The sequence below is a fragment of the Acipenser ruthenus genome, chromosome 43 (genome assembly GCF_902713425.1).
Source record: "Acipenser ruthenus chromosome 43, fAciRut3.2 maternal haplotype, whole genome shotgun sequence".
Classification (NCBI taxonomy): Eukaryota; Metazoa; Chordata; class Actinopteri; order Acipenseriformes; family Acipenseridae; genus Acipenser; species Acipenser ruthenus.
Genome location: NC_081231.1, coordinates 8,907,417 through 8,932,363, shown reverse-complemented (window position 1 = coordinate 8,932,363; position 24,947 = coordinate 8,907,417). Strand labels below are relative to the sequence as shown.

The 24,947-nt window shown below is 43.1% G+C and overlaps 2 protein-coding genes across 2 annotated transcripts in view; one reads left to right on the top strand and one right to left on the bottom strand.

Moving 5' to 3' along the window:
• The window catches only part of LOC131709451 (Fc receptor-like protein 2), a 37,202-nt gene extending 19,266 nt beyond the window's left edge, over positions 1-17,936 (top strand). The window contains exons 2-4 of the mRNA XM_059011995.1: positions 11,268-11,407; positions 16,066-16,432; positions 17,479-17,936. Coding sequence (XP_058867978.1) covers positions 11,268-11,407; positions 16,066-16,432; positions 17,479-17,780 — 809 coding nt within the window. The 3' untranslated portion in view covers positions 17,781-17,936. The remainder of the gene's footprint in view (positions 1-11,267; positions 11,408-16,065; positions 16,433-17,478) is intronic.
• Positions 1-24,947, bottom strand: part of LOC131709380 (zinc finger protein 79-like) — a 237,825-nt gene that overhangs the window by 200,545 nt on the left and 12,333 nt on the right. The gene's annotated exons all lie outside the window — the stretch shown is intronic.

Here is a 24,947-nt window from a genome sequence, read left to right as displayed (position 1 = left end):
AGGCAGCTCCTGGTGCTCTGCTCCTGGCGGTGGTGGAGACAGAGGCAGCTCCCGGTGCTCTGCTCCTGGCGGTGGTGGAGACAGAGGCAGCTCCCGCTGCTCTGCTCCTGGCGGTGGTGGAGACGGAGGCAGCTCCTGCTGCTCTGCTCCTGGCAGTGGAGGTGGCGGAGGCAGAGGCAGCTCCTGGTGCTGGAGACAGCGGCGAGGTCTCCTCACCCTCTGGCATTGGAGACGGCAGCAATGGCTCCTCTCCTCTGGGCGCTGGATGCACGGGCTCCCCCCCTCTGGGCGATGGATGCACGGGCTCCCCCCCCTCTGGGCGATGGATGCACGGGCTCCCCCCCTCTGGGCGATGGATGCACGGGTTCCCCCCCTCTGGGCGATGGATGCACGGGATCCCCCCCTCTGGGCGATGGATGCACGGGCTCCCCCCCTCTGGGCGATGGATGCACGGGCTCCCCCCCTCTGAGCGCTGGGTGTTCGGGCTCCCCCCCTCTGGGCGCTGGGTGCTCGGGCTCCCCCCCTCTGGGCGCTGGGCGCTGGGTGCTCGGACTCCCCCCTTCCGGGCGCTGTAGCCCGTTTCTTCGCCTTCTTGGCACCGCCCCTCCTTCCCTTCTTCGGGACCAGCAGTTCCACCTCCTGCCATGGAGGGGGTTGGTCGGGTGGTTTGTGCCTGACCTTGCCGACGGCAAAGCACCACTCCTCTCCTTTGGAGGCAGGTGAGGCAGGTTTCCTGATCCACCTGCGGCGATGGTATGGCCTTCAGGTGGATCCACTCCTCCGCAGTCTCCACTCACCTCGATCAAAGGCCTGCACAAAGAGGGGGTCTTCATATGGGCACACCTCAGGGAGGTGCCCATACTCCAGGCAGGCGAGGCACCATGTAGCCCCTCCTTCCTTTAACTCCCTCTGATGCGCATGCCACCTCTCCATGTAGGCGTCCACTTTATCCATTTTTTTTTTCTTTTTTCCAAACACAAAAAAACACTATTTGAAAAAGAACAAAAAAAATGTCCTTTCCTTTCCTGGTCCGGCTGTTGGAGGCGTTGTTTGTCCCACGCAGGACACCATATGTGACAGTCTGGCTCGCAGTGGTGACGTCATGGACCAGGAAGTAGAAACCAAAACAATGGATGGGCGGTTGAAGCTGAGTGCAACGGCACTCAGCGTATTTATTAATAAACAAAACAAAAACAAAAGATTTAACAAAACACCAAACAAAAGGGCACGAGGGCCAAACGAATAAACAAACAAACAAACAAGTAAGTGTCGTGCTGGCTAATCCAGCACGTTTTAGCAATTGTTAATTGTCTTATTCTCCTCGCGCTCTTTCTCTCTCCGCTCTCCCGTACTCTCCTCTGTACACTCAACCTCGAGTGCAGAGCGCTGCAGGTTCATATACTCTGGCCGAGGGATTAACTAGTTGTTAATTATCTTATTACCCCAGAGTCTGCACGCGTTTGGTAAGGATGCGTGACTGTCAGCTAGTTAAATAATCAGTAGCTGATCAGCCATGCATCCTCACGGGGTTTTTAAATATAATAAAAGACGCGGTGCTTTTATCCACGCCGCAAACAAAAATACAAATAATAATACATAGGGGCGGGACACTCCGCCACACCCAGTCAAAGTCCTGATCTCAATCCCATTGAGAATCTGTGGCACTATTTGAAAATTGCGGTCCACAAGCGTCGTCCAACCAACCTGAACAACCTGGAGCAAATCTGCCAAGGAGAATGGGACAAAATCACTCCGACACTGTGTGCAAAGCTGGAACATACTTACCCCAAAAGACTTAAAGCTGATATTGCAGCAAAAGGTGGCTCTACGAAATATTAATGTGTGGGGGGTTGAATACTTATGCAAGCAAGATATTTCAGTTTTTTATTTTTCTGAAAAAATATTTCCCAACATAAAACCAATGTCATCTTACAATAATTGATTTTGAGTTTCAGTGTTTTAAAATAAAATATTAAACAGAACGAAATTTCAATGTACCATTTGAAATTCAGTAATATGAGAGAATTGGTCAGGGGTCTGAATACTAGAAATTTTCAAACAGGAAATCGAAGCTGGTCAGGCTTGGATGTAAGCTTAAAAAAAGAATGCATTTCAACAACTGTGTAGTGGCGCAGCGGGCTAAGGTCGTGTGCTCTTCAAGAACATCATATTGCGAGTTTAAACCACGGTATTCCCCCCCCCTCTTTTTTCATCCTGCGAAATGTGCTGTTTTAAAATATAAATAATTTGTTTAATATAAATGGTGTGGATAACAAACTGCTTGCACACCCTGGTATGTTTTGACGTTGACCAACATGTGGAATCACAGGATTGGTAGATGTCCAGTTATTTAGCTTTTCTGTTTGAATAGTCGCTACACACCCTTAAAAAGTAGACGGAAGAGGAGGAAGAAGGAGAATAACAATTTTGCTTTAGTTTGACCACTTATATCTCATTGTGTATAAGAGGTATGTACGTTTTTTTCACATTTGAGGTAAGAAAGTTTCAGACTTTTGATACTGGTACAGATGGTAATTCTAAGTGATTTAGTTTTGCCGCTGCAACATGGTGAAAACAGCTAAACTCTTGGAGCTGTATAGAGACTCTCGGTCGTTTCAAACAAGTTTTTCTAACTTGTACGAGGAATTACCATTCCTCTCAATATAATTTGGTTACAGTTGTTTTTATGAAAATAGAGCTCATGTTTTGCTTTTAGTCATGTACCACTCGACACACACCTCTATTGCAAAATAACAGAATTATTTTTCCCTTATGGATCACAATTAATAGACTAATAGATAATCGTGCTGCCAGTGTAACAGGCAGTGTTGTGTGATGAACTGCCATTATGGATTCTGCCCCCTGCTGGTGAGATGAGGTTAAAAGCTCTATAAGCACACATGCAGAGGAGCCTGGATCTTTTGCACAGGGGTTAAGATGCTCACCTGCGCTGTGTGTGGTCGACAGTGTGTGTCCAGCCTTCTCCCTGTTACACGTATCACACCCATTATTGAATTGAATTCACAACTCAAGTCTGCTTTCTTCTCTTCATATGAACACTGAAATCAGTATGAATATTGAATGTATCAAAAAAGCTCTGACTGGTTTTGAACACGATTTAATATCACCACCAGTTGCTACTCAAGAATACTTTAAATGCAGCTACAGATCTGTCAGTTTCCTAAACCCCATGCGTGTGTCCAAGTTAATAAAGGATTATTATCATGTGACATTGTCTTGCTTTGTTTTTACTCTTCCCTCACCTTTACAATCATTCACAGGGTTCTTATTGAAATGACTCAAATCTTGTGTTTGTATTATTTGGTAAGTCTGTGTTAAGGTGCTTTGACTATGAGTTCAGGAGCTGCCTGTCATATACATATTTAATATAGGCTAGATTAGAGTCTCTTTATATTATTATATACACCAGCACCAAGTAGTGCACAGCAGTGTGTTACTAACAAAACAAGATCAGGAAACCTGATCAAAAGTGTCAGATCACTAGATGGCGCTGGCTCTTACTTCTCCCTATGTTAGCACATGTTACATGTATGTATGGCAGGCACCTATAACTGATGAGCATGGTATAACAATGGTAAAAGCATTGGAAACAGCAACATGACTGTGGTGCTTTTATAAGGGTCTAGTCCCTGACTGTCTCTGTTGTGTTTTTCAGTGCTGACTGTAGTGAGCTGCTCCAGACAGTATGAAGGTAAGAGAACAGTTTACAATGTGAACACATTTTAAAAACAGGATTTACAATTCATGGTTGAAAAGCATGAAGCTCGTTTGAGAAATGACACTTTTCATGTTAGGTGTGTGTGTTGAAAATAGGCTGTGGCAATGCAGTCACAAAGTGAAGAGACTGGTAAAGATTCTCATCCTGCTTCCTGATCATCTATAAAAAAAACACACTTTTTAAATAAGCTTTCCCTTTCTTCTATCCAATATAACAATTTAATAAAACAAAGAATAACTCGAGCAAACACTAGCCATTACAGTGCCATACTGTCCTCCACCTAGAGGCTATGTGTGGTATTGCTGGAAAGCTTTTCAATAAGAATATTACATTGGCTGACTGCTAATCAAGGTTTTAAAATCCAGATTCTTACATTATTATATCATGATTATCAGTGGTTCCCCTTTTCTTCTTGTGTTCTTCTTAGTACTGAACCCAGGACCAGAGGACACAGTTCTTTACAGTGGTGAGGGTATGGAATGGGTTACCGAGTCTTGTTGGTGATGCTGAATCTTTGGGATCCTTTAAGACCTGACTTTATAAAAGCTACTACACTGTAAAAACAAGCTGAGTTTACTGAACAAAATTGAGGAAAGCCAGTGAATAATGTTGTGAACTCAATAACACTAAGTTAGTACATCTTAACCAAAGCAATGTAATTCAATTTCTGCAACTTGAATAATGTGAGCTTCAGTAAATTCTTACGTGAATACATTAACTTTAATCACATTTTATTAGGAGAAATGACTATAAAAGTGACTGCTATGTTAATAAGAAAGTGGATTTTATAGTAGTTCAAACAGGGAATCACTGTGAGCTTGGACTGATCTTTTTGTGTGTTCACGCAGACCTCATTAAATATCACAATGAGCTTGGATTGATCATTGTGTGTGAGCATGCAGACCTCATTAAATATCACAATGAGTTTGGATTGATCATTGTGTGTGAGCATGCAGACCTCATTAAATATCACTGTGAGCTTGGTTTGATCATTGTGTGTGAGCATGCTGACCTCATAAAATATCACTGTGAGCTTGGATTGATCATTGTGTGTGAGCATGCAGACCTCATTAAATATCACAATGAGTTTGGATTGATCATTGTGTGTGAGCATGCAGACCTCATTAAATATCACTGTGAGCTTGGATTGATCATTGTGTGTGAGCATGCTGACCTCATAAAATATGGAAAACTCCTGCAATTATGGTGACAAAAGTCCAAATATAAAAACATGCAGTTCATCCCCATTCTGAGTACAGACCTGCAAAACTCAAAGATCTTGACGGTACAACAACCCTCAAACAACAAATACACAGATTCCCAGGATCCTCAATCTGAACCAGGATTTGCATATCAGGCCTGGGTACCTATTGGTCAGTGTACTACATTAATTTAAGTTCAGTAGTTCGGGACAAACGCCAATCACAAAATGTTTTAGTAGAAATATTTATTGTAGAGAATGCGGAGTATGCGATTTAACAGAAAAGTATGCTGTATATACACATTCATTTGGCATCAAACCTAACTTGGTTTGAGGGTTCGCTGCCTGGCCGACTGGACGAGGCTGAGACCCCCATTGATAAAACATAAAAACTGTTATTAAGAAAGGTGGAGATGGGGAGGTGGTGGGTTACGATGAAATCAAAACGCAACTGAGAGATAAGTGAAGATGGTATTTATAGTGCTAACAATTTAAATTAGCTAATGTGTAAATTGAATGATTCAATTTGGTGATGCGGAGATTGGTGTCTGACCCTCCTCCCGAACTTTAATTATAAATTTCATTTTGCTCAACTAAGCTACATTAAGTTTGATTACTATTTCACTATTTAACTGCTTCTTGTTGAATAAATACATTTGAAACAACACAGTAATGAACTGAAATCAGTTTAAATGAGTAAGAACAATTGTTAGGGTTTCCAGTGACCAGACAGGCAGTGATTTTCTCATGTTCTTTTGTAGAAGAGTGTGGAAGGGTGGTGGGCAATTCACTGACACACACGCGAGACAGAAGGTTTTATTTGAAACACCGCATGGGTGCCCAGTTTTATTTTGGTAACTTTTCTTTATTTTTTATTATTTGTCACCTGATGACGCTGGTGCTGCAACTCCCCTTACACCAACGATGATAAACAGGGGTTGCAGTTGTATCCGTCAGCACGCGCAGCTGCTCTGAAATAATAATGAAAACCAAAAGGCGAAATAAAAAAGAGAAAATAAAACACAGTAATAAAACTACAAAATAAAGGTGCTGCTTACGCAGCGCCCCCACTGCTGCTAAGCCGGTCAGCTCGGGTCTCCGCCCTACGCTCAGCTATTCTTTATACACCCTGTATAACTACACACGTCCACTCGGGTATGTAATTTTTTCTTTTAATTCTTGGTTTATTTGTTTAAGGCAGGCTGTCTCCCTAAGCCGTGCTTGCCTAGTCTTTGTTTACACTGGAGTCTGTCTCCAGCATCACTGGGTATCCTCTCTCCGGCCACCCAAATGCATAACCAAGCACAGTACTTATGGGCCGAGCAATCCCCCAAGGCCCTCCTCTCAGCCACTCAGAGAGAGGGAAAGCCAAAACACCCTCTTCCCCACCTCTCCGTGTTATCGCCATGACTGACAGGCAGATCTTACGAGGCTGCTGCCCTCTTCCTGCAGAACCACGCATGTGTCAGACAGTCAGCACAGACCTCCCCCCATTACAAAGAGCTTGTAGTGTTTCTAGTCTCTTAGACTTCAGTTTGGACCATGCAGATATTTCAAAGACATCACTACAGATAATGTTTCTGCTGTTCCTGTACTTCATGTGTTGTAGTCAGAACTCACATTAATGTAAAAAACAGGGGAGGAGCCAAGCATTCCCATCACAATAAAAGAGCTGCCCCAGACTACACTCACCCTGGAGCATCCTTTCCCAGAGATATTCACCGGGGAGACAGTCACTCTGAGGTGTGGGGTTGAGGGGGGTTCTGCTGGCTGGAAATATCTCTGGTACAAAGACAGTGAGGACACTCCAGGGCTCCAGACTGCTGGACGCAGTATAACTGGTGACAGCTACACAATCACTGCAGCTGCTGTATCTGACCAGGGCCAGTACTGCTGTCGAGGACAAAGAAAAAGTCGACCAAGTTCCTCTCAGTAATCCTGAGTAATCCTGTGACAGTAACTGTATCTCGTGAGTTTATTAACTCAGCTGCTACTGTAAACTGGACTAATTGCTGCCCCACTGACCACAGACCTCAAACTATATGTTTTGTGTTCAAGGTCATAATCATATTGAGAGAGATTCCTTGTGAATTCCTTTCACTCAAAACACACAAGTAAAGCCTGCAATGGGTCACACTGCTGCTATTCCTACTGTATCACAAGTAGAGCCTGCAATGGATCACACTGCTGCTATTCCTACTGTATCACAAGTAGAGCCTGCAATGGGTCACACTGCTGCTATTCCTACTGTATCACAAGTAGAGCCTGCAATGGGTCACACTGCTGCTATTCCTACTGTATCACAAGTAGAGCCTGCAATGGGTCACACTGCTGCTATTCCTACTGTATCACAAGTAGAGCCTGCAATGGGTCACACTGCTGCTATTCCTACTGTATCACAAGTAGAGCCTGCAATGGGTCACACTGCTGCTATTCCTACTGTATCACAAGTAGAGCCTGCAATGGGTCACACTGCTGCTATTCCTACTGTATCACAAGTAGAGCCTGCAATGGGTCACACTGCTGCTATTCCTACTGTATCACAAGTAGAGCCTGCAATGGGTCACACTGCTGCTATTCCTACTGTATCACAAGTAGAGCCTGCAATGGGTCACACTGCTGCTATTCCTACTGTATCACAAGTAGAGCCTGCAATGGGTCACACTGCTGCTATTCCTACTGTATCACAAGTAGAGCCTGCAATGGGACACACTGCTGCTATTCCTACTGTATCACAAGTAGAGCCTGCAATGGGTCACACTGCTGCTATTCCTACTGTATCACAAGTAGAGCCTGCAATGGGTCACACTGCTGCTATTCCTACTGTATCACAAGTAGAGCCTGCAATGGGTCACACTGCTGCTATTCCTACTGTATCACAAGTAGAGCCTGCAATGGGTCACACTGCTGCTATTCCTACTGTATCACAAGTAGAGCCTACAATGGGTCACACTGCTGCTATTCCTCCTGTATCACAAGTAGAGCCTGCAATGGGACACACTGCTGCTATTCCTACTGTATCACAAGTAGAGCCTGCAATGGGTCACACTGCTGCTATTCCTACTGTATCACAAGTAGAGCCTGCAATGGGTCACACTGCTGCTATTCCTACTGTATCACAAGTAGAGACTGCAATGGGTCAAACTGCTGCTATTCCTACTGTATCACAAGTAGAGCCTGCAATGGGTCACACTGCTGCTATTCCTACTGTATCACAAGTAGAGACTGCAATGGGTCAAACTGCTGCTATTCCTACTGTATCACAAGTAGAGCCTGCAATGGGTCACACTGCTGCTATTCCTGCTGTATCACAAGTAGAGACTGCAATGGGTCAAACTGCTGCTATTCCTACTGTATCACAAGTAGAGCCTGCAATGGGTCACACTGCTGCTATTCCTACTGTATCACAAGTAGAGCCTGCAATGGGTCACACTGCTGCTATTCCTACTGTATCACAAGTAGAGCCTGCAATGGGTCACACTGCTGCTATTCCTACTGTATCACAAGTAGAGCCTGCAATGGGTCACACTGCTGCTATTCCTACTGTATCACAAGTAGAGCCTGCAATGGGTCACACTGCTGCTATTCCTACTGTATCACAAGTAGAGTCTGCAATGGGTCACACTGCTGCTATTCCTACTGTATCACAAGTAGAGCCTGCAATGGGTCACACTGCTGCTATTCCTACTGTATCACAAGTAGAGCCTGCAATGGGTCACACTGCTGCTATTCCTACTGTATCACAAGTAGAGCCTGCAATGGGTCACACTGCTGCTATTCCTACTGTATCACAAGTAGAGCCTGCAATGGGTCACACTGCTGCTATTCCTACTGTATCACAAGTAGAGCCTGCAATGGGTCACACTGCTGCTATTCCTACTGTATCACAAGTAGAGCCTGCAATGGGTCACACTGCTGCTATTCCTACTGTATCACAAGTAGAGCCTGCAATGGATCACACTGCTGCTATTCCTACTGTATCACAAGTAGAGCCTGCAATGGGTCACACTGCTGCTATTCCTACTGTATCACAAGTAGAGCCTGCAATGGGTCACACTGCTGCTATTCCTACTGTATCACAAGTAGAGCCTGCAATGGGTCACACTGCTGCTATTCCTACTGTATCACAAGTAGAGCCTGCAATGGGTCACACTGCTGCTATTCCTACTGTATCACAAGTAGAGCCTGCAATGGATCACACTGCTGCTATTCCTACTGTATCACAAGTAGAGCCTGCAATGGGTCACACTGCTGCTATTCCTACTGTATCACAAGTAGAGCCTGCAATGGGTCACACTGCTGCTATTCCTACTGTATCACAAGTAGAGCCTGCAATGGGTCACACTGCTGCTATTCCTACTGTATCACAAGTAGAGCCTGCAATGGGTCACACTGCTGCTATTCCTACTGTATCACAAGTAGAGCCTGCAATGGGTCACACTGCTGCTATTCCTACTCTATCACAAGTAGAGCCTGCAATGGGTCACACTGCTGCTATTCCTACTGTATCACAAGTAGAGCCTGCAATGGGTCACACTGCTGCTATTCTTTCTGTATCACAAGTAGAGTCTGCAATGGGTCACACTGCTGCTATTCCTACTGTATCACAAGTAGAGTCTGCAATGGGTCACACTGCTGCTATTCCTACTGTATCACAAGTAGAGCCTGCAATGGGTCACACTGCTGCTATTCTTTCTGTATCACAAGTAGAGTCTGCAATGGGTCACACTGCTGCTATTCCTACTGTATCACAAGTAGAGCCTGCAATGGGTCACACTGCTGCTATTCCTACTGTATCACAAGTAGAGACTGCAATGGGTCAAACTGCTGCTATTCCTACTGTATCACAAGTAGAGCCTGCAATGGGTCACACTGCTGCTATTCCTACTGTATCACAAGTAGAGCCTGCAATGGGTCACACTGCTGCTATTCCTACTGTATCACAAGTAGAGCCTGCAATGGGTCACACTGCTGCTATTCCTACTGTATCACAAGTAGAGCCTGCAATGGGTCACACTGCTGCTATTCCTACTGTATCACAAGTAGAGCCTGCAATGGGTCACACTGCTGCTATTCCTACTGTATCACAAGTAGAGCCTGCAATGGGTCACACTGCTGCTATTCCTACTGTATCACAAGTAGAGCCTGCAATGGGTGACACTGCTGCTATTCCTCCTGTATCACAAGTAGAGCCTGCAATGGGTCACACTGCTGCTATTCCTACTGTATCACAAGTAGAGCCTGCAATGGATCACACTGCTGCTATTCCTACTGTATCACAAGTAGAGCCTGCAATGGGTCACACTGCTGCTATTCCTACTGTATCACAAGTAGAGCCTGCAATGGGTCACACTGCTGCTATTCCTACTGTATCACAAGTAGAGCCTGCAATGGGTCACACTGCTGCTATTCCTACTGTATCACAAGTAGAGCCTGCAATGGGTCACACTGCTGCTATTCCTACTGTATCACAAGTAGAGCCTGCAATGGGTCACACTGCTGCTATTCCTACTGTATCACAAGTAGAGCCTGCAATGGGTCACACTGCTGCTATTCTTTCTGTATCACAAGTAGAGTCTGCAATGGGTCACACTGCTGCTATTCCTACTGTATCACAAGTAGAGTCTGCAATGGGTCACACTGCTGCTATTCCTACTGTATCACAAGTAGAGCCTGCAATGGGTCACACTGCTGCTATTCTTTCTGTATCACAAGTAGAGTCTGCAATGGGTCACACTGCTGCTATTCCTACTGTATCACAAGTAGAGCCTGCAATGGGTCAAACTGCTGCTATTCCTACTGTATCACAAGTAGAGCCTGCAATGGGTCACACTGCTGCTATTCCTACTGTATCACAAGTAGAGCCTGCAATGGGTCACACTGCTGCTATTCCTACTGTATCACAAGTAGAGCCTGCAATGGGTCACACTGCTGCTATTCCTACTGTATCACAAGTAGAGCCTGCAATGGGTCACACTGCTGCTATTCCTACTGTATCACAAGTAGAGCCTGCAATGGGTCACACTGCTGCTATTCCTACTGTATCACAAGTAGAGCCTGCAATGGGTCACACTGCTGCTATTCCTACTGTATCACAAGTAGAGCCTGCAATGGGTCACACTGCTGCTATTCCTACTGTATCACAAGTAGAGCCTGCAATTCGTCACACTGCTGCTATTCCTACTGTATCACAAGTAGAGCCTGCAATGGGTCACACTGCTGCTATTCCTACTGTATCACTGCAGAGATGCTGCTGGGGGACTGGAATCTCTCTCCTAACTGACTGTAAGGGATTGTGTCCTTATCCTTTCCTGTTCTCTGTTTCAGAGGGCTATCCCAAGGCTGTCCTGACCCTGCAGCCTGCCTGGTCACAGATATTCCCAGAAGAGACAGTCACCCTGAGCTGTGAGGTGGAGGGGGGCTCTGCTGGCTGGAGGTTTAAACAATACAGAGCTGGACGTGAAGAGGCAGGGTGCAGTGATCTATACAGGAGAAGAAATGGGGACAGCTGCACAATCAGTAAAGCTCGGCATTCTCACAGTGGAGTGTACTGGTGTGAGTCTGCATCAGGACAGGAGCGCAGTAATGCTGTCAACCTAACTGTGTCATGTAAGTCATTTACATTCTAGATAATATTCAGACACACTGTTGAGTAATCCTGCACTCGGATCAGTATGAATTGTTGCTGTTTTCAAGTAACAGCTGAGCAAATGGTCATTTTGAAATAGGCTTCAAATGACTGTTGCTGGATTGTGTTTTCTCTGCAATTATCCAGATCCCAGGTGTTGGGCATCTAACAGTGTGTCTTACACAAAGAACCGTGTGTTTGAAAGATTCCATATGAGCTCCTACAAAGTGACAGACCCTGTTATAGGATTTGATATTCATGTCTTATGTTCCGTCCTTTGGGGTTCAAAGAGCCTTAAATATAAATCAAGGGGTATCTACACTTGGGGGAAAATAGTTTCCTACAATAGTCTTTCTTAACGTTGTGTCTATATAGCTCATAATACATTATAACATTATGAGATAAAAAAGCATTGTAATCATGTTTGTGTGTGTGACGAAGTGCCCGCCCCTGTGTGTATTTTCTGTTATATGTTGCGTGTGGTGTGTTAAATGTTGGTGTATAGTCATTGGTACACGGGATATAAACGGGTCTGTGTAACACGAGTGTTTAAAATGTATATTTGTATTTAGGCACGAGGATGGCACAGCACTTCACGTGCAAGTAAAATGTAATATGTGAGCACGGGGAATTGCACTTTATTGATTCACGTGCAGTTGTACCGCGACTCCAATTGAATGATTGATTAGCAGTCGAGTCTCGGTACAACTGCATAAAAGCAGCATGTTTTCACTCACTCGGGGTTGGGTGTTCGAGAGTGGAGAACGGGAGAGAGAGAGGAGTTAAAATAAGTAATAATAATAGTGTTTTGTACTCACCGTGTTTGTTTGTCTCCGTGCACCGTTTGTGTTAGTTCGTTTTGTTTGTCTGTTTATTTTGGCTACAAGTGCCGTGTCCTGTTTTGTGTTTAAAACCTTTTATTTTCTGTTCTGTTTAATTATTAAATGCTGAGCGCGATCATGCGCTCAGCTTCACCAAAACCCCAAGTCTCTGTTGTTTTATTTCCTGGATCTGGTCTGACGCCACCCACTCCGGCCGTCTTTGTGACAGTGTGTAAAACTGCAGCCTCCTCAATCCTGACCCGTCTCTCAGCCCTGCTGATCTGAACTCTTTCTGTCTTTTCAGATCAATGGGTGATCCTGCAGACTCCTCAATCCTGACCCGTCTCTCAGCCCTGCTGATCTGAACTCTTTCTGTCTTTTCAGATGGACGAGTGATCCTGCAGACTCCCCCCCAGCCTGTGTTTGAGGGAGACTCTCTGACTCTGAGGTGTCTTATCCGCGATGGTTATAAAGCTGCCAGGGTTATATTTTATAAATATAATAGAGAGTTACAGTCCCGGGCTGACACAGAGCTGAGTGTGGATCGTGTTTCAAAGAGTGACGAGGGGTCCTACAAGTGCAAAGCATGGTGGTGGTGGAACTCCTCCCCTTACTCTAGTGACTCTGCAGAGGTGCGGGTGTCAGTGAGAGGTACGTTCATTCTAACAGAGAGAGTCCTCACCCCCTTCTCTGTCTGTAATGTCTCACAGATACATTCACACTGGAGTCTATTCCAGCTGTGTTAATGTGACTCTGCAGAGGCGCGGGTGTCAGTGAGAGGTAGGTTCATTCTAACAGAGAGAGTCCTCACCCCCTTCTCTGTCTGTAATGTCTCACAGATACATTCACACTGGAGTCTATTCCAGCTGTGTTAATGTGACTCTGCAGAGGTGTGGGTGTCAGTGAGAGGTAGGTTCATTCTAACAGAGAGAGTCCTCACCCCCTTCTCTGTCTGTAATGTCTCACAGATACATTCACACTGGAGTCTATTCCAGCTGTGTTAATGTTCTCAACACAACTCAGGTGCTGAAGTAACGGGTCCTGGCAGTTTTCTGATATGAAAGCTCTTCCTGGTCTCATACTCTGAGTAGTGTAGAAGCTGTAATAAAGCAGAAAGAGGCCACACCAAAGAGTGCGTATTAAACTTTGCAAGTCCTAACTACTCAACTGGACGGCTAAGCGGTTTACCAGCAGCAAAACACCTGTACTATACAAGTACTAAACACAGTGCCTTCTCTTCAGGTTCCCTAGACAGGGGGGTACAGATTGGATATAAGAAATTGTTCCTATACATTATTACACTGCAGATTATACCACAGAAGAGATTCTGCACAAATGAAATAGTTTTAAATAGAATACATACCTGTTCACTTTACTGTGACACACACACAGTATGAAACAGAATACCCAAGAAAGACACAGATACTAAACATGTAAGTCATGTGAGTTATATTATTATATTAAAAATCAAAGCAGCAGCAAAGTATCATTCAGAGTGATAATGAGTCATAATTACACTATGTAACACAATTTTTGTTCCTGGGTAGTAAGTGTTATTCCCTAATTGCTTATGCCTCAAAAGTATAGAAAATGGCTATTATTCCCCACAAACTTTGCTTTTGTGACCAGGACAGTGATATTTTGAAATTTACCTATTTCCAATGAGAAAACGGGCGAATTTGTGTCTTTTCGTTCACATAAAGTCAGAAAAAAACAACATATGAATCCAAATTAACATGTATTTATACTAAAGTAATACAGAAATGACTACAGAAGATTTAGAAGTGAGTAGTTTTTCGAGATTTACGATTATACTGTAAATCACTTTCACGAATCAGCCCCCAAATGTAGTCTCCCATCATGTTCTCGTTATACTGTCCTTGGTAGCGGCGTTCAAAGTCCAGTATATCCTGGTGGAAGCGCTCGCCTTGCTCCTCTGAGTACGCTCCCATGTTCTCCTTGAATTTATCAAGATGAGCATCAAGGATATGGACTTTGAGGGACATCCTACAGCCCATTGTGCCGTAGTTCTTCACCAGTCCCAACCAGCTCCACATAGTTTTCGGCCTTGTGATTGCCCAGGAAGCCCCGAACCACTGCGACAAAGCTGTTCCAAGCCGCTTTCTCCTTACTAGTGAACTTCTTGGGGAATTCATTGCACTCCAGGATCTTCTTTATCTGTGGTCCGACGAAGACACCGGCTTTGACCTTTGCCTCAGACAGCTTAGGGAAGAAGTCTTGAAGGTACTTGAAGGCTGCCGACTCCTTATCTAGAGCTCTGACAAATTGTTTCATAAGGCCCAATTTGATGTGCAGTGGTGGCATCAGCACCTTCCGGGGGTCCACCAGTGGCTTCCACTTGACGTTGTTCCTCCCCACAGAGAACTCTGTCCGCTGTGGCCAGTCCCGCCTGTGGTAGTGCGCCTTGGTGTCCCTGCTGTCCCAAAGGCAAAGATAGCAGGGAAACTTGGTAAAACCGCCATGGAGACCCATCAGGAATGCCACCATTTTGAAGTCTCCTATGACCTTGATGCCATCTCAGAAAAATGCAGATATGTATCCACTTAGGCAGCTGGAACTAAACTGAACTGGTGGGCTTAAGGCCCCTGTATTTATACTACTATTTATATTACTGGAAAGTTCTAGAAAGTTCTAGAAGTTACTCCAAGTTTACTCAGCACTGAATCTATCTGGAATGTTCTGGAAAATAGGTACATTTCAAAATATCGCTGTCCTGGTCACAAAAGCAAAGTTTGTGGGGAATAATAGCCATTTTCTATACTTTTGAGGCATAAGCAATTAGGAAATAACACTTACTACCCAGGAACAAAAAAAAAAAAAAAATTTGTTACACAGTGTTATAAACACCACACAGGAGCAGCAACAGAGTGAATCAGAACCATTGACATGTCAGTAAAAACACAGTGATATGCTGCTGGAGTGCCTTCAATACAATCACATATTAGATTCACCTGCTTTATTAGGAGGGTTCATGTACTGTAATTGATATGGGACTGTGCTAATAAGTCTGATGTCCCTACTACTAATACTACTGGTATTAATAGTGAATGTTAACATTGCTGATATGCCTCCACATTATCTGATTCACATCCCATCTCTCAGGCTCTATTTATAGTATTATTATTATTATTATTATTATTATTATTATTATTATTATTATTATTATCATTATTATTATTATTATTATTATTATTATTATTATTATTAAACAATACATTTTAATACAGACAATGTATGCTTTTGAATTACATATTTTTTAAAGTGCCCCAACATTTATTTATAAACAAAAACAAATAGAATCCATGCTTTTGTCATCCATGTCAACATTTTTTTTATGAAACACTAAGTTTAATTATGAATCAGTCAGTCCTTTGTTAACGTCTAATGGTAATACATAATTATTTTGAATTATCATGCATGTTTACACATGCTGTGAATAGGTCTGTTGCACTGTGCTGTCCAGCACTGTCTGTCTATGTATGGAAATAAGGGCTAATCAACCAAGAGAACAAATTCTCAGACAGAGAAAATCTACAAATGTTACAAGAATCCAGAGCTATGACCTCGATACCCCTGAGAGACAGTAACATCGAGATGCTTTTATTAGAGACCACCACAGTTAACAAGTCCATGTGAATGGAGCCTGTGGGTGCAGGTCTTGCTGAACTGGGTTTTATTTCTGTCCTTGGCAGGCAGGTCTGTGTTCCTAACATGCCTTGTTTCCTTTCTTTACCCAGAGCTGCCGAAGGCTGTGCTGACCAGCAGTCCTCAATGGGGAGAGCTGTACACTGGAGAGACTGTCACCCTGAGCTGTGGGGTTGAGGGGGGTTTCACTGGCTTCCAATATCTCTGGTACAAGAGCAGTCAAGGAGGCACAGTGCAGATCAGAGGCACCACTGGAGCCAGATACACACTCAGCCCTGTCACTCAGTCTCATAGTGGACAGTACCAGTGTGAGGCACAAAGAGGAGATCCACCACGTTCCTCTCAGCGCAGTGATCCTGTTACACTGACTGTGTCTGGTGAGTTTATTAACAGTGATCCTGTTACACAGACTGTGTCTGGTGAGTTTATTAACACAGTGATCCTGTTACACTGACTGTGTCTGGTGAGTTTATTAACACAGCGATCCTGTTACACTGACTGTGTCTGGTGAGTTTATTAACACAGTGATCCTGTTACACTGACTGTGTCTGGTGAGTTTATTAACACAGCGATCCTGTTACACTGACTGTGTCTGGTGAGTTTATTAACACAGTGATCCTGTTACACTGGCTGTGTCTGGTGAGTTTATTAACACAGTGATCCTGTTACACTGACTGTGTCTGGTGAGTTTATTAACACAGTGATCCTGTGACACTGACTGTGTCTGGTGAGTTTATTAACACAGTGATCCTGTTACACTGGCTGTGTCTGGTGAGTTTATTAACACAGCGATCCTGTTACACTGAGTGTGTCTGGTGAGTTTATTAACACAGTGATCCTGTTACACTGACTGTGTCTGGTGAGTTTATTAACACAGTGATCCTGTGACACTGACTGTGTCTGGTGAGTTTATTAACACAGCGATCCTGTTGCACTGACTGTGTCTGGTGAGTTTATTAATGTCTTGTAACAATTGTAAGTCGTCCTGGATAAGGGCGTCTGCTAAGAAATAAATAATAATAATAATAATAATATTCATTCAGTCCTGTGGATTTCTGTCATCTTATCTTTTACACTATCTTTGTGTCAGAACAGAACAGTTACTGATTGGAGCTGCACTGAAAACAATAACTCTTCAAGCCAGTTAAAGGAAGTGATACAAGTCATTAGTAGAATATCATCTTGAAGAATGGACGACTTTGTAGACTTCCTAATAATGGCTGTTATAATTACTTTTTTATTAATAACAAGTACATTAAAAGTAATTCCAGTAGATTCATGTATTTGCTTTATAATTATTCAAATTTTCTAGTAATTTGTTTTTTTAATACAAGTTAAAAATATTTACTATGTTATCGTGTTATCCAAAGCCACTCAAATTGAGGGAAACAGGAGCCCTTATTTGTCATCTTCTGTATTTCAGAGGGACGACCAAAGCCTGCACTGACCCGGGAGCCTGCAGGAGAGATATTTGATGGAGACACGGTCACCCTGAGCTGTGTGGTTGAGGGGGGCTCTGGTGGCTGGAGATATCTCTGGTACAAAGACAGGCAGGGAGCTCCAGTGTACCAGACCGACAGCAGCAGTGGAACTGGAGCCGGATACACAATCAGTGCTGCTGCTCTGTCCCACAGTGGAGAGTACTGGTGTGGAGCTGAACGGGGCAGGAACACGTCTTACTCACAATACAGCGATCCCATCTGGGTAAATGTAACTGGTGAGTAATACAGAATCTCCTTCCTTTTCACTAAAGCTTTGCCCTCAGCAGTAGGGGGTGCTGTTTGGTTCTGCTAGAGGTGATTGGGAGCCTCAATCCTCCAGCATTTCTCTAATTCTCTATTTCTAATTATATTCCTCTCTGTGCTTCTCTGTCTACTAAAATATCTAAGTTTCTCAACTACTCTACCACACAGTAGCTAAAATCAAAGCAATATCTGATATATAGAACACCATGACAAAGCATATAAAGAACAATAATAATCTCATTGCTGATTTTTGAATACCAAGAAAAAAAACACAAAGACATATTAATTTAATGATTTGAGTGGGACTTAAACTCATGACTAACACTGTTGTAAGTGAGGACTCAACTCATTATGTTTCATAGTGGTGTTTGAATGACTTGCAGATTATCAATGCAGATATATCTAAGGGTTTAGAACCTAGGGAGGGGAGGGGGCAGGATGCTGTGGGATGTTTCAATGGTGTGTTTATAGCTTGTTCCTGTCTTGACTGAAACATTTGGTGTTACCTTTACAGGCAAAATGATATGGAGCCTCTATACTCCAGCACTGCCTCTGTCTCTCTAAGGAGCCTCTATACTCCAGCACTGCCTCTGTCTCTCTAAGGAGCCTCTATACTCCAGCACTGCCTCTGTCTCTCTAAGGAGCCTCTATACTCCAGCACTGCCTCTGTCTCTCTAAGGAGCCTCTATACTCCAGCACTGCCTCTGTCTCTCTAAGGAACCTCAATACTCCAGCCCTGCCTCTGTCTCTCTAAGGAGCCTCTATACTCCAGCACTGCCTCTGTCTCTCTAAGGAGCCTCTATACTCCAGCACTGCCTCTGTCTCTCTAAGGAGCCTCTATACTCCAGCACTGCCTCTGTCTCTCTAAGGAACCTCAATACTCCAGCCCTGCCTCTGTCTCTCTAAGGAGCCTCTATACTCCAGCACTGCCTCTGTCTCTCTAAGGAGCCTCTATACTCCAGCACTGCCTCTGTCTCTCTAAGGAGCCTCTATACTCCAGCACTGCCTCTGTCTCTCTAAGGAGCCTCTATACTCCAGCACTGCCTCTGTCTCTCTAAGGAGCAGGGGGCTCTGAGAGAATCCCACTCTATGCAAGACACTGGTTCTGATTGATTTTAATATCTTGGTCAGACAGCTTCACAATCACTAACCTGTCTTCATGTCATCTTTTCGTAGCTCTGTTCTCTAGGGTGACTCTGACAGCCTCTCCAGGAGCCACAGTGAAGGAGGAAGAGGCTCTTAACCTGACCTGTGAGGCAGCAGTGAACAAAACCCCCCGCCCTCAACTCCACTACACCATTGTGAGAGACGGGGAGCCTGTGACTAACAGCACTGACTCTGCACTGTACAGCATAGCCAGCACTGAGAAGAGCCACACTGGGAGCTACACGTGTGCTGTGGAGTCACAGGGAGTGAAGAAGAGCAGCCAGGAGCTACACATTGAAGTGGAAAGTAAGATTACAAACCCCTCCTAAATGACTGTCCTTGATGATTGAAAGTGATCTCACAGTAAAATAGGTCACATTGTGATCCCATTATATTCCCATTCCCTGAAGAAACAGAATAAACAGACTACAGAATTACCAGCATTTCCAACACAATGGATTGAATTATTATTACAATCCACTTCCGAAATGCAATCACTAAATTTATATTTCTTTGTAAATGTGAACCCATTATATTCCTGTGTGAAGAGATAACGCCTAAACAGACTGCAGAATTACCAGCAATTACAACACAAAGGATTGAGAACAAATACTGCACAGTACAGACACTGTTTTTATACTTTGCAAATTCAGTGGTGTATATTTCCCACTAATGATTTAGATTTAGAGTGGCAAGTTGAAGGCTGTTCCTATAGAGCGAGTGTGAGCAGGGTAATGTTCTTGAATCCCTATCAGCTCAGTCAAGGTGTATGGAAGTCACTCGCACACACTCATACTGTACCTTCCTTCCCCCAGCGTCCTGGCGCAGCGCTGTTGCTATTGGCTACAGAGTGAGCTTCTCTCTGATTCATTTCATTGTGTTCACTCTGCTACTCCTTCAATACTGCAGGATCCAAGGTGAGACTCCCAGTCAGTGCACACATTTCACCTGGCCTGTCACAGCACACATGCAGGCTTCTTCTTAAACAGCACAGCCCAGTCTTAGAGATAGTTCATTAAGAAATCATTATTTCATCATTAAACATGCACAGCTAATTTCCAAAATACACATTTTGGAAGTTTGTATTTATTTTTGTTAACACAATTATAAGAAAGAAACTGAACAATCTGTATATATTTTTCCAGGTTCCCCGTGTCTCGCTGGTGGTAAGTCAAGGTAAGTCAGTATTAGCCAGTATGTGTACAGACAGGGGGCAGCACTCGCTATCTCTACCTGTCATCATCCTTTACAGCACTGAAAATGGAGATGGAAACTTTCTGATTAGCTCTTTAAGAATCCCTCTTACAAACTCTAACAGTGCCCTTCACTTAGACCTGTGTCCTAAGATGCTATACGGGGTTAATTTGGCTTTTTGGTTTCCAGATGATAAAGATCTAAAGCTTTGACATATTTGACTCATAATCTTTATTCTTTGATTCTTCAATCTAGAGTATTAATAATAACCCTTTGTCAGTAATGTCACAAAGCTGCTGCCTCCACACAGTGTCTTTACAGTTGATACACAGCTGCTCCTTACCCTGAAATGCACTCTTTGATTTCAATGGGACTTGATTCCTCTGAAGCAAGTGTCATCATCCTTTAAAGCTTTTGTTATTGCTGCAGTTAAACTCTGAGCCCTCCTTGTGTGTCTCTGACATCTGTCTCAGGAAAACCTCGGATCAGGATCAGGAGCAGTCAGCAGAGGGGATTGAGCTCTCCAGCCGTGTGCAGCACACTGGAGTGGAACTGGAATAGTGCTGCATTACCATAGACTGGAGTGGAACTGGAATAGCGCTGCATTACCAGAGACTGGAGTGGAACTGGAATAGTGCTGCATTACCAGAGACTGGAGTGGAACTGGAATAGTGCTGCATTACCAGAGACTGGAGTGGAACTGGAATAGTGCTGCATTACCAGAGACTGGAGTGGAACTGGAATAGTGCTGCATTACCAGAGACTGGAGTGGAACTGGAATAGAGCTGCATTACCATAGACTGGAGTGGAACTGGAATAGTGCTGCATTACCAGAGACTGGAGTGGAACTGGAATAGAGCTGCATTACCAGAGACTGGAGTGGAACTGGAATAGTGCTGCATTACCAGAGACTGGAGTGGAACTGGAATAGTGCTGCATTACCATAGACTGGAGTGGAACTGGAATAGTGCTGCATTACCAGAGACTGGAGTGGAAGTGGAATATTTGAGCTTGTGTTTAGTACACACTAGCAGCTGAGCTGATAATCGTATTGTTGTTATTTTCTGAAAACAATAAAGCGTTAATACTGCCTTACAAAAAATGACTCAAAGTGTTCTGAAGTATACGGAATGTGCGGGTGATGTCATCGGTTGTCATGGCAGCGGCGATCATCACGGGAGTGGTCATCCGGGACAAACGCTTGTGGATTTAGAATAAAAAAAATAATATGGAAGACCAAATTCTAAAGTGCATAGAAATGAAACTGCTGAGGATGAGAATTCATTGCAGAATGAAATGATGAGGGCTCAGAGGTTTCAGTTAAAATCCCACATACACACATATACAATATATACAAATTCATGACAACACAGGGAGAATATATCTCATACATAATAAAGACAATTCATCTATATAATATTAGAAAGAAAGAAAATAACTCTTCTAACCCATCCCCTCCCTCCACCCCAACCTTAAAATAACTCTTCTAACCCCTCCCCTCCATCCCTCCACCCCAACCTTAAAATAACTCTTCTAACCCCTCCCCTCCATCCCTCCACCCCAACCTTAAAATAACTCTTCTAACCCCTCCCCTCCACCCCAACCTTAAAATAACTCTCCTAACCCCTCCCCTCCATCCCTCCACCCCAACCTTAAAATAACTCTTCTAACCCCTCCCCTCCACCCCAACCTTAAAATAACTCTCCTAACCCCTCCACCCCAACCTATAGAGTAAGGCCCTAACAGCAATTACAAAAAAAAAAAATACATCACAGTATCTAAACCTGTCTAATGATTAACTGTTACAATGCCGTAGCTTGTTTCACTCACTTTGTTTTGGCTGCATTGTCGTCATATTTTTTTAAATGTGGGTTGTGACAGATATTCAGATAAATTGTAACATTGAAGAGGTGGGCTTTGTATTAGAGGCTGTGTGGTCCAGTGGTTAAAGAAAAGGGCTTGTAACCAGAAGGTCCCCGGTTCAAATCCCACCTCAGCCACTGACTCATTGTGTCACCCTGAGCAAGTCACTTCACCTCCTTGTGCTCCATCTTTCGGGTGAGACGTAATTGTAAGTGACTCTGCAGCTGATGCATAGTTCACACACCCGAGTCTCTGTAAGTCGCCTTGGATAAAGGCGTCTGCTAAATAAACAAATACTAATAATAATAATAATTAGAAAACTGGTGACAGAGTCGGAAATCGCGCGTGATGGGCAAGTGTATTAATTTGTTACATTATTTATCTCAATGGGGATTGATTTTATTCTTAATAAAAGGATGGTAAAATGCGATTGACAGGTATCTGGGTAACGGATAACAGAGTGCTGACTATGTATGTGGGATATGCATTCCCATCAAGGATCACAGAAGAGAGGGAAAAAGAGAAGAGAGAGGGAGAGGAAAGAGATGAAGGGAAGGATGGGGGAGAGGGGGAATGAGAAAGGAAGTAGAGGGGGAATGAGAGGAGGAGAGCGGTAGAAAGGGAGTCTGCCATCCAGATGCTTTTAGTGAAATTCATTTGAACCTTTAGGAGATTAACACAGAGGTGACCATGGACACAGGTGTGAGGAGCCGTGACATTCCACACACTCTAGAGAAAAAAAATACTCTACAGTATTTAATTAAAAAATTGGAGAAAAGGCATTACATTGTTTACATTCCAGGTCGCGGATGTACCAGCTAAATCTATAGAGCACCCCGGCCCCACATTTATTTCCATTGCCACACTGTATTGTAGATTATTTTGTGCTCTGTAATGAAAGCTTCATCCATTAATCCGGGTTCATGCACTTTTTCAAACATCAAAATTCCATACTTTCTTCTAGACTGTCATTTGTTTTTCCCAGACTTGTGTTTTTAGTTTCTACTAGTTTTTCAATAGTTATCCACATAGGCGGGCAGCCGCAGAGCATTATAGCTTTTTGATCCAGAGCAGAAGTTGCTCCTGGTTTTCTAAAAGTATTTGTTAGAATCTGGAGGTGCATATCTAGCAAGAGACAATGCAGGTATGCAAAAGAGAAGTAAGATACAATCTAAGAAATGCCCAATATTTGAGAACTATGTTGCATTATTTACAAAGAGAATATAAAAAGTTGTATACTGCAAGTATACTTGTCAAAATAGGATAGTATTATGTGACCAATAGGATACTAAAACCAGACAATTTTGGCACAAGTATACATGCAGTATATTACTTTTTTGTAAGGGATGAGACTGGATTCTGATCCAAACTTCTTTATACCCTCTGTTAAATGTTGAACACTCTGGGAGGTGAAAAATAACAAAAATGAAATAACAAATGTGCAAGTGTGGTATATTAAACATACAAGTCAAACACTGAATACTGCACACCCTCGCTAGAACAACCCTGTTTGGGTCCAAAGCCTTTTGTTCGCTATAGTAAAAGGACAACCCAAAACAAACAATATAAACTGTTTTGTTTCAATTGCAAAAGTTAATTTAAATCTTGGTTCATTATTTAAAGAAAGAAAAAAAAAAAAAATCAATGTTGCTTTGCCGTGCCGGTTGCATAGAGCTGTACGAGCCAACATCAGCAGCAGTTTGATTTTAAAATCAGTATTTAATCGTATAATGAAGGCCATATAGCGAGGATGTAAATAGTACACTCAGCTGACGGTTTGGACCCGAGACAGTTGCTGCACTCGGTACTGTAAGTTACAAGCAAGCACCATACATTTAAAATAAAATTACTTGTACGTTTTATTAATCACATTAAAGAAATGAAAAAAGCGATGTTAACATGCTACATTTGTACAAACCAAGGGGCTGCAGAAATAGTTTATTTTTTTAATCCGAGTCGGTGATAATAAGGGCCTGTTCACACCGGAGCTTTTTTTCATACTCAGTACGGTTCGGTTCGTTTGGAGAGCAGTGTGAACATCAAAGTTCGACAAACTTGGCAAACGAACCAAACCGAACTGAACTGAACTGAGACCACTAGAAGAGATCGTCTCAGACCGTTTGGCAAAAGAACTGAGTTCAGTTCGCTTAAAAACATGAATGTGAACACTGGACGGTCTCGGTTCTTTTGCAAACAGGAAACAAACCCGGTAGATTTGGCTGTACAGTAGCGTAGTTACTGCATACACAAACAGGTGGTAAAAATGTCCAGATGAGTGATATGGACAACGGGGGAAACAACGGCATTGTTAGAAATGTGATCAGAAAAAAATTAAAAAATCAGACTGACAAAACCCAATGTATTTGCTGTAATATCAACATACCTGGGAATTTATTGAAATTACCGTGGCTCCGGTTGGCTGGTGCGATTGCTATAACCTCTTTTTCTTTTTTTTAAAAAAGCTGTTTTCTTTTTTTTGTAGAATTGTTCAAGTTCATGTTGAATGATGTCAACTGCCTCCAATCGCTTTCATGATTCATCATTGACATTGGGAAAAAAAATCACATTTGCAGAAAATACAGCTGCATGTGGATTACTGTATACGATGTTGTGCGAGGTGGTGTGCAAGCACCAACTTTATTATACAATATAGCACAGTATGCAAGTTAAACATTCCGTTTTTGGCTCGTTGTCCAGTTTTTAACAAACGTCTGTTTGGATAAAGTTATGCTTGGTGTGTACGTAAATATGTTTACCAGTGCTGCAAAAAAACAAAAAAAACTAAAATACAAAGTATTATATTAAAAAAAGGACCAGATTTTTTTTCTAAATTATTATATGTTCCTGATTTTGGTTTAGTAAACTTAAAGAAAGAAAACAATGCTCTACAGTAGGATGTCAGTCTCAGAGTTTGCCAGATAGTTCCCAGGTATGAATTACGTGT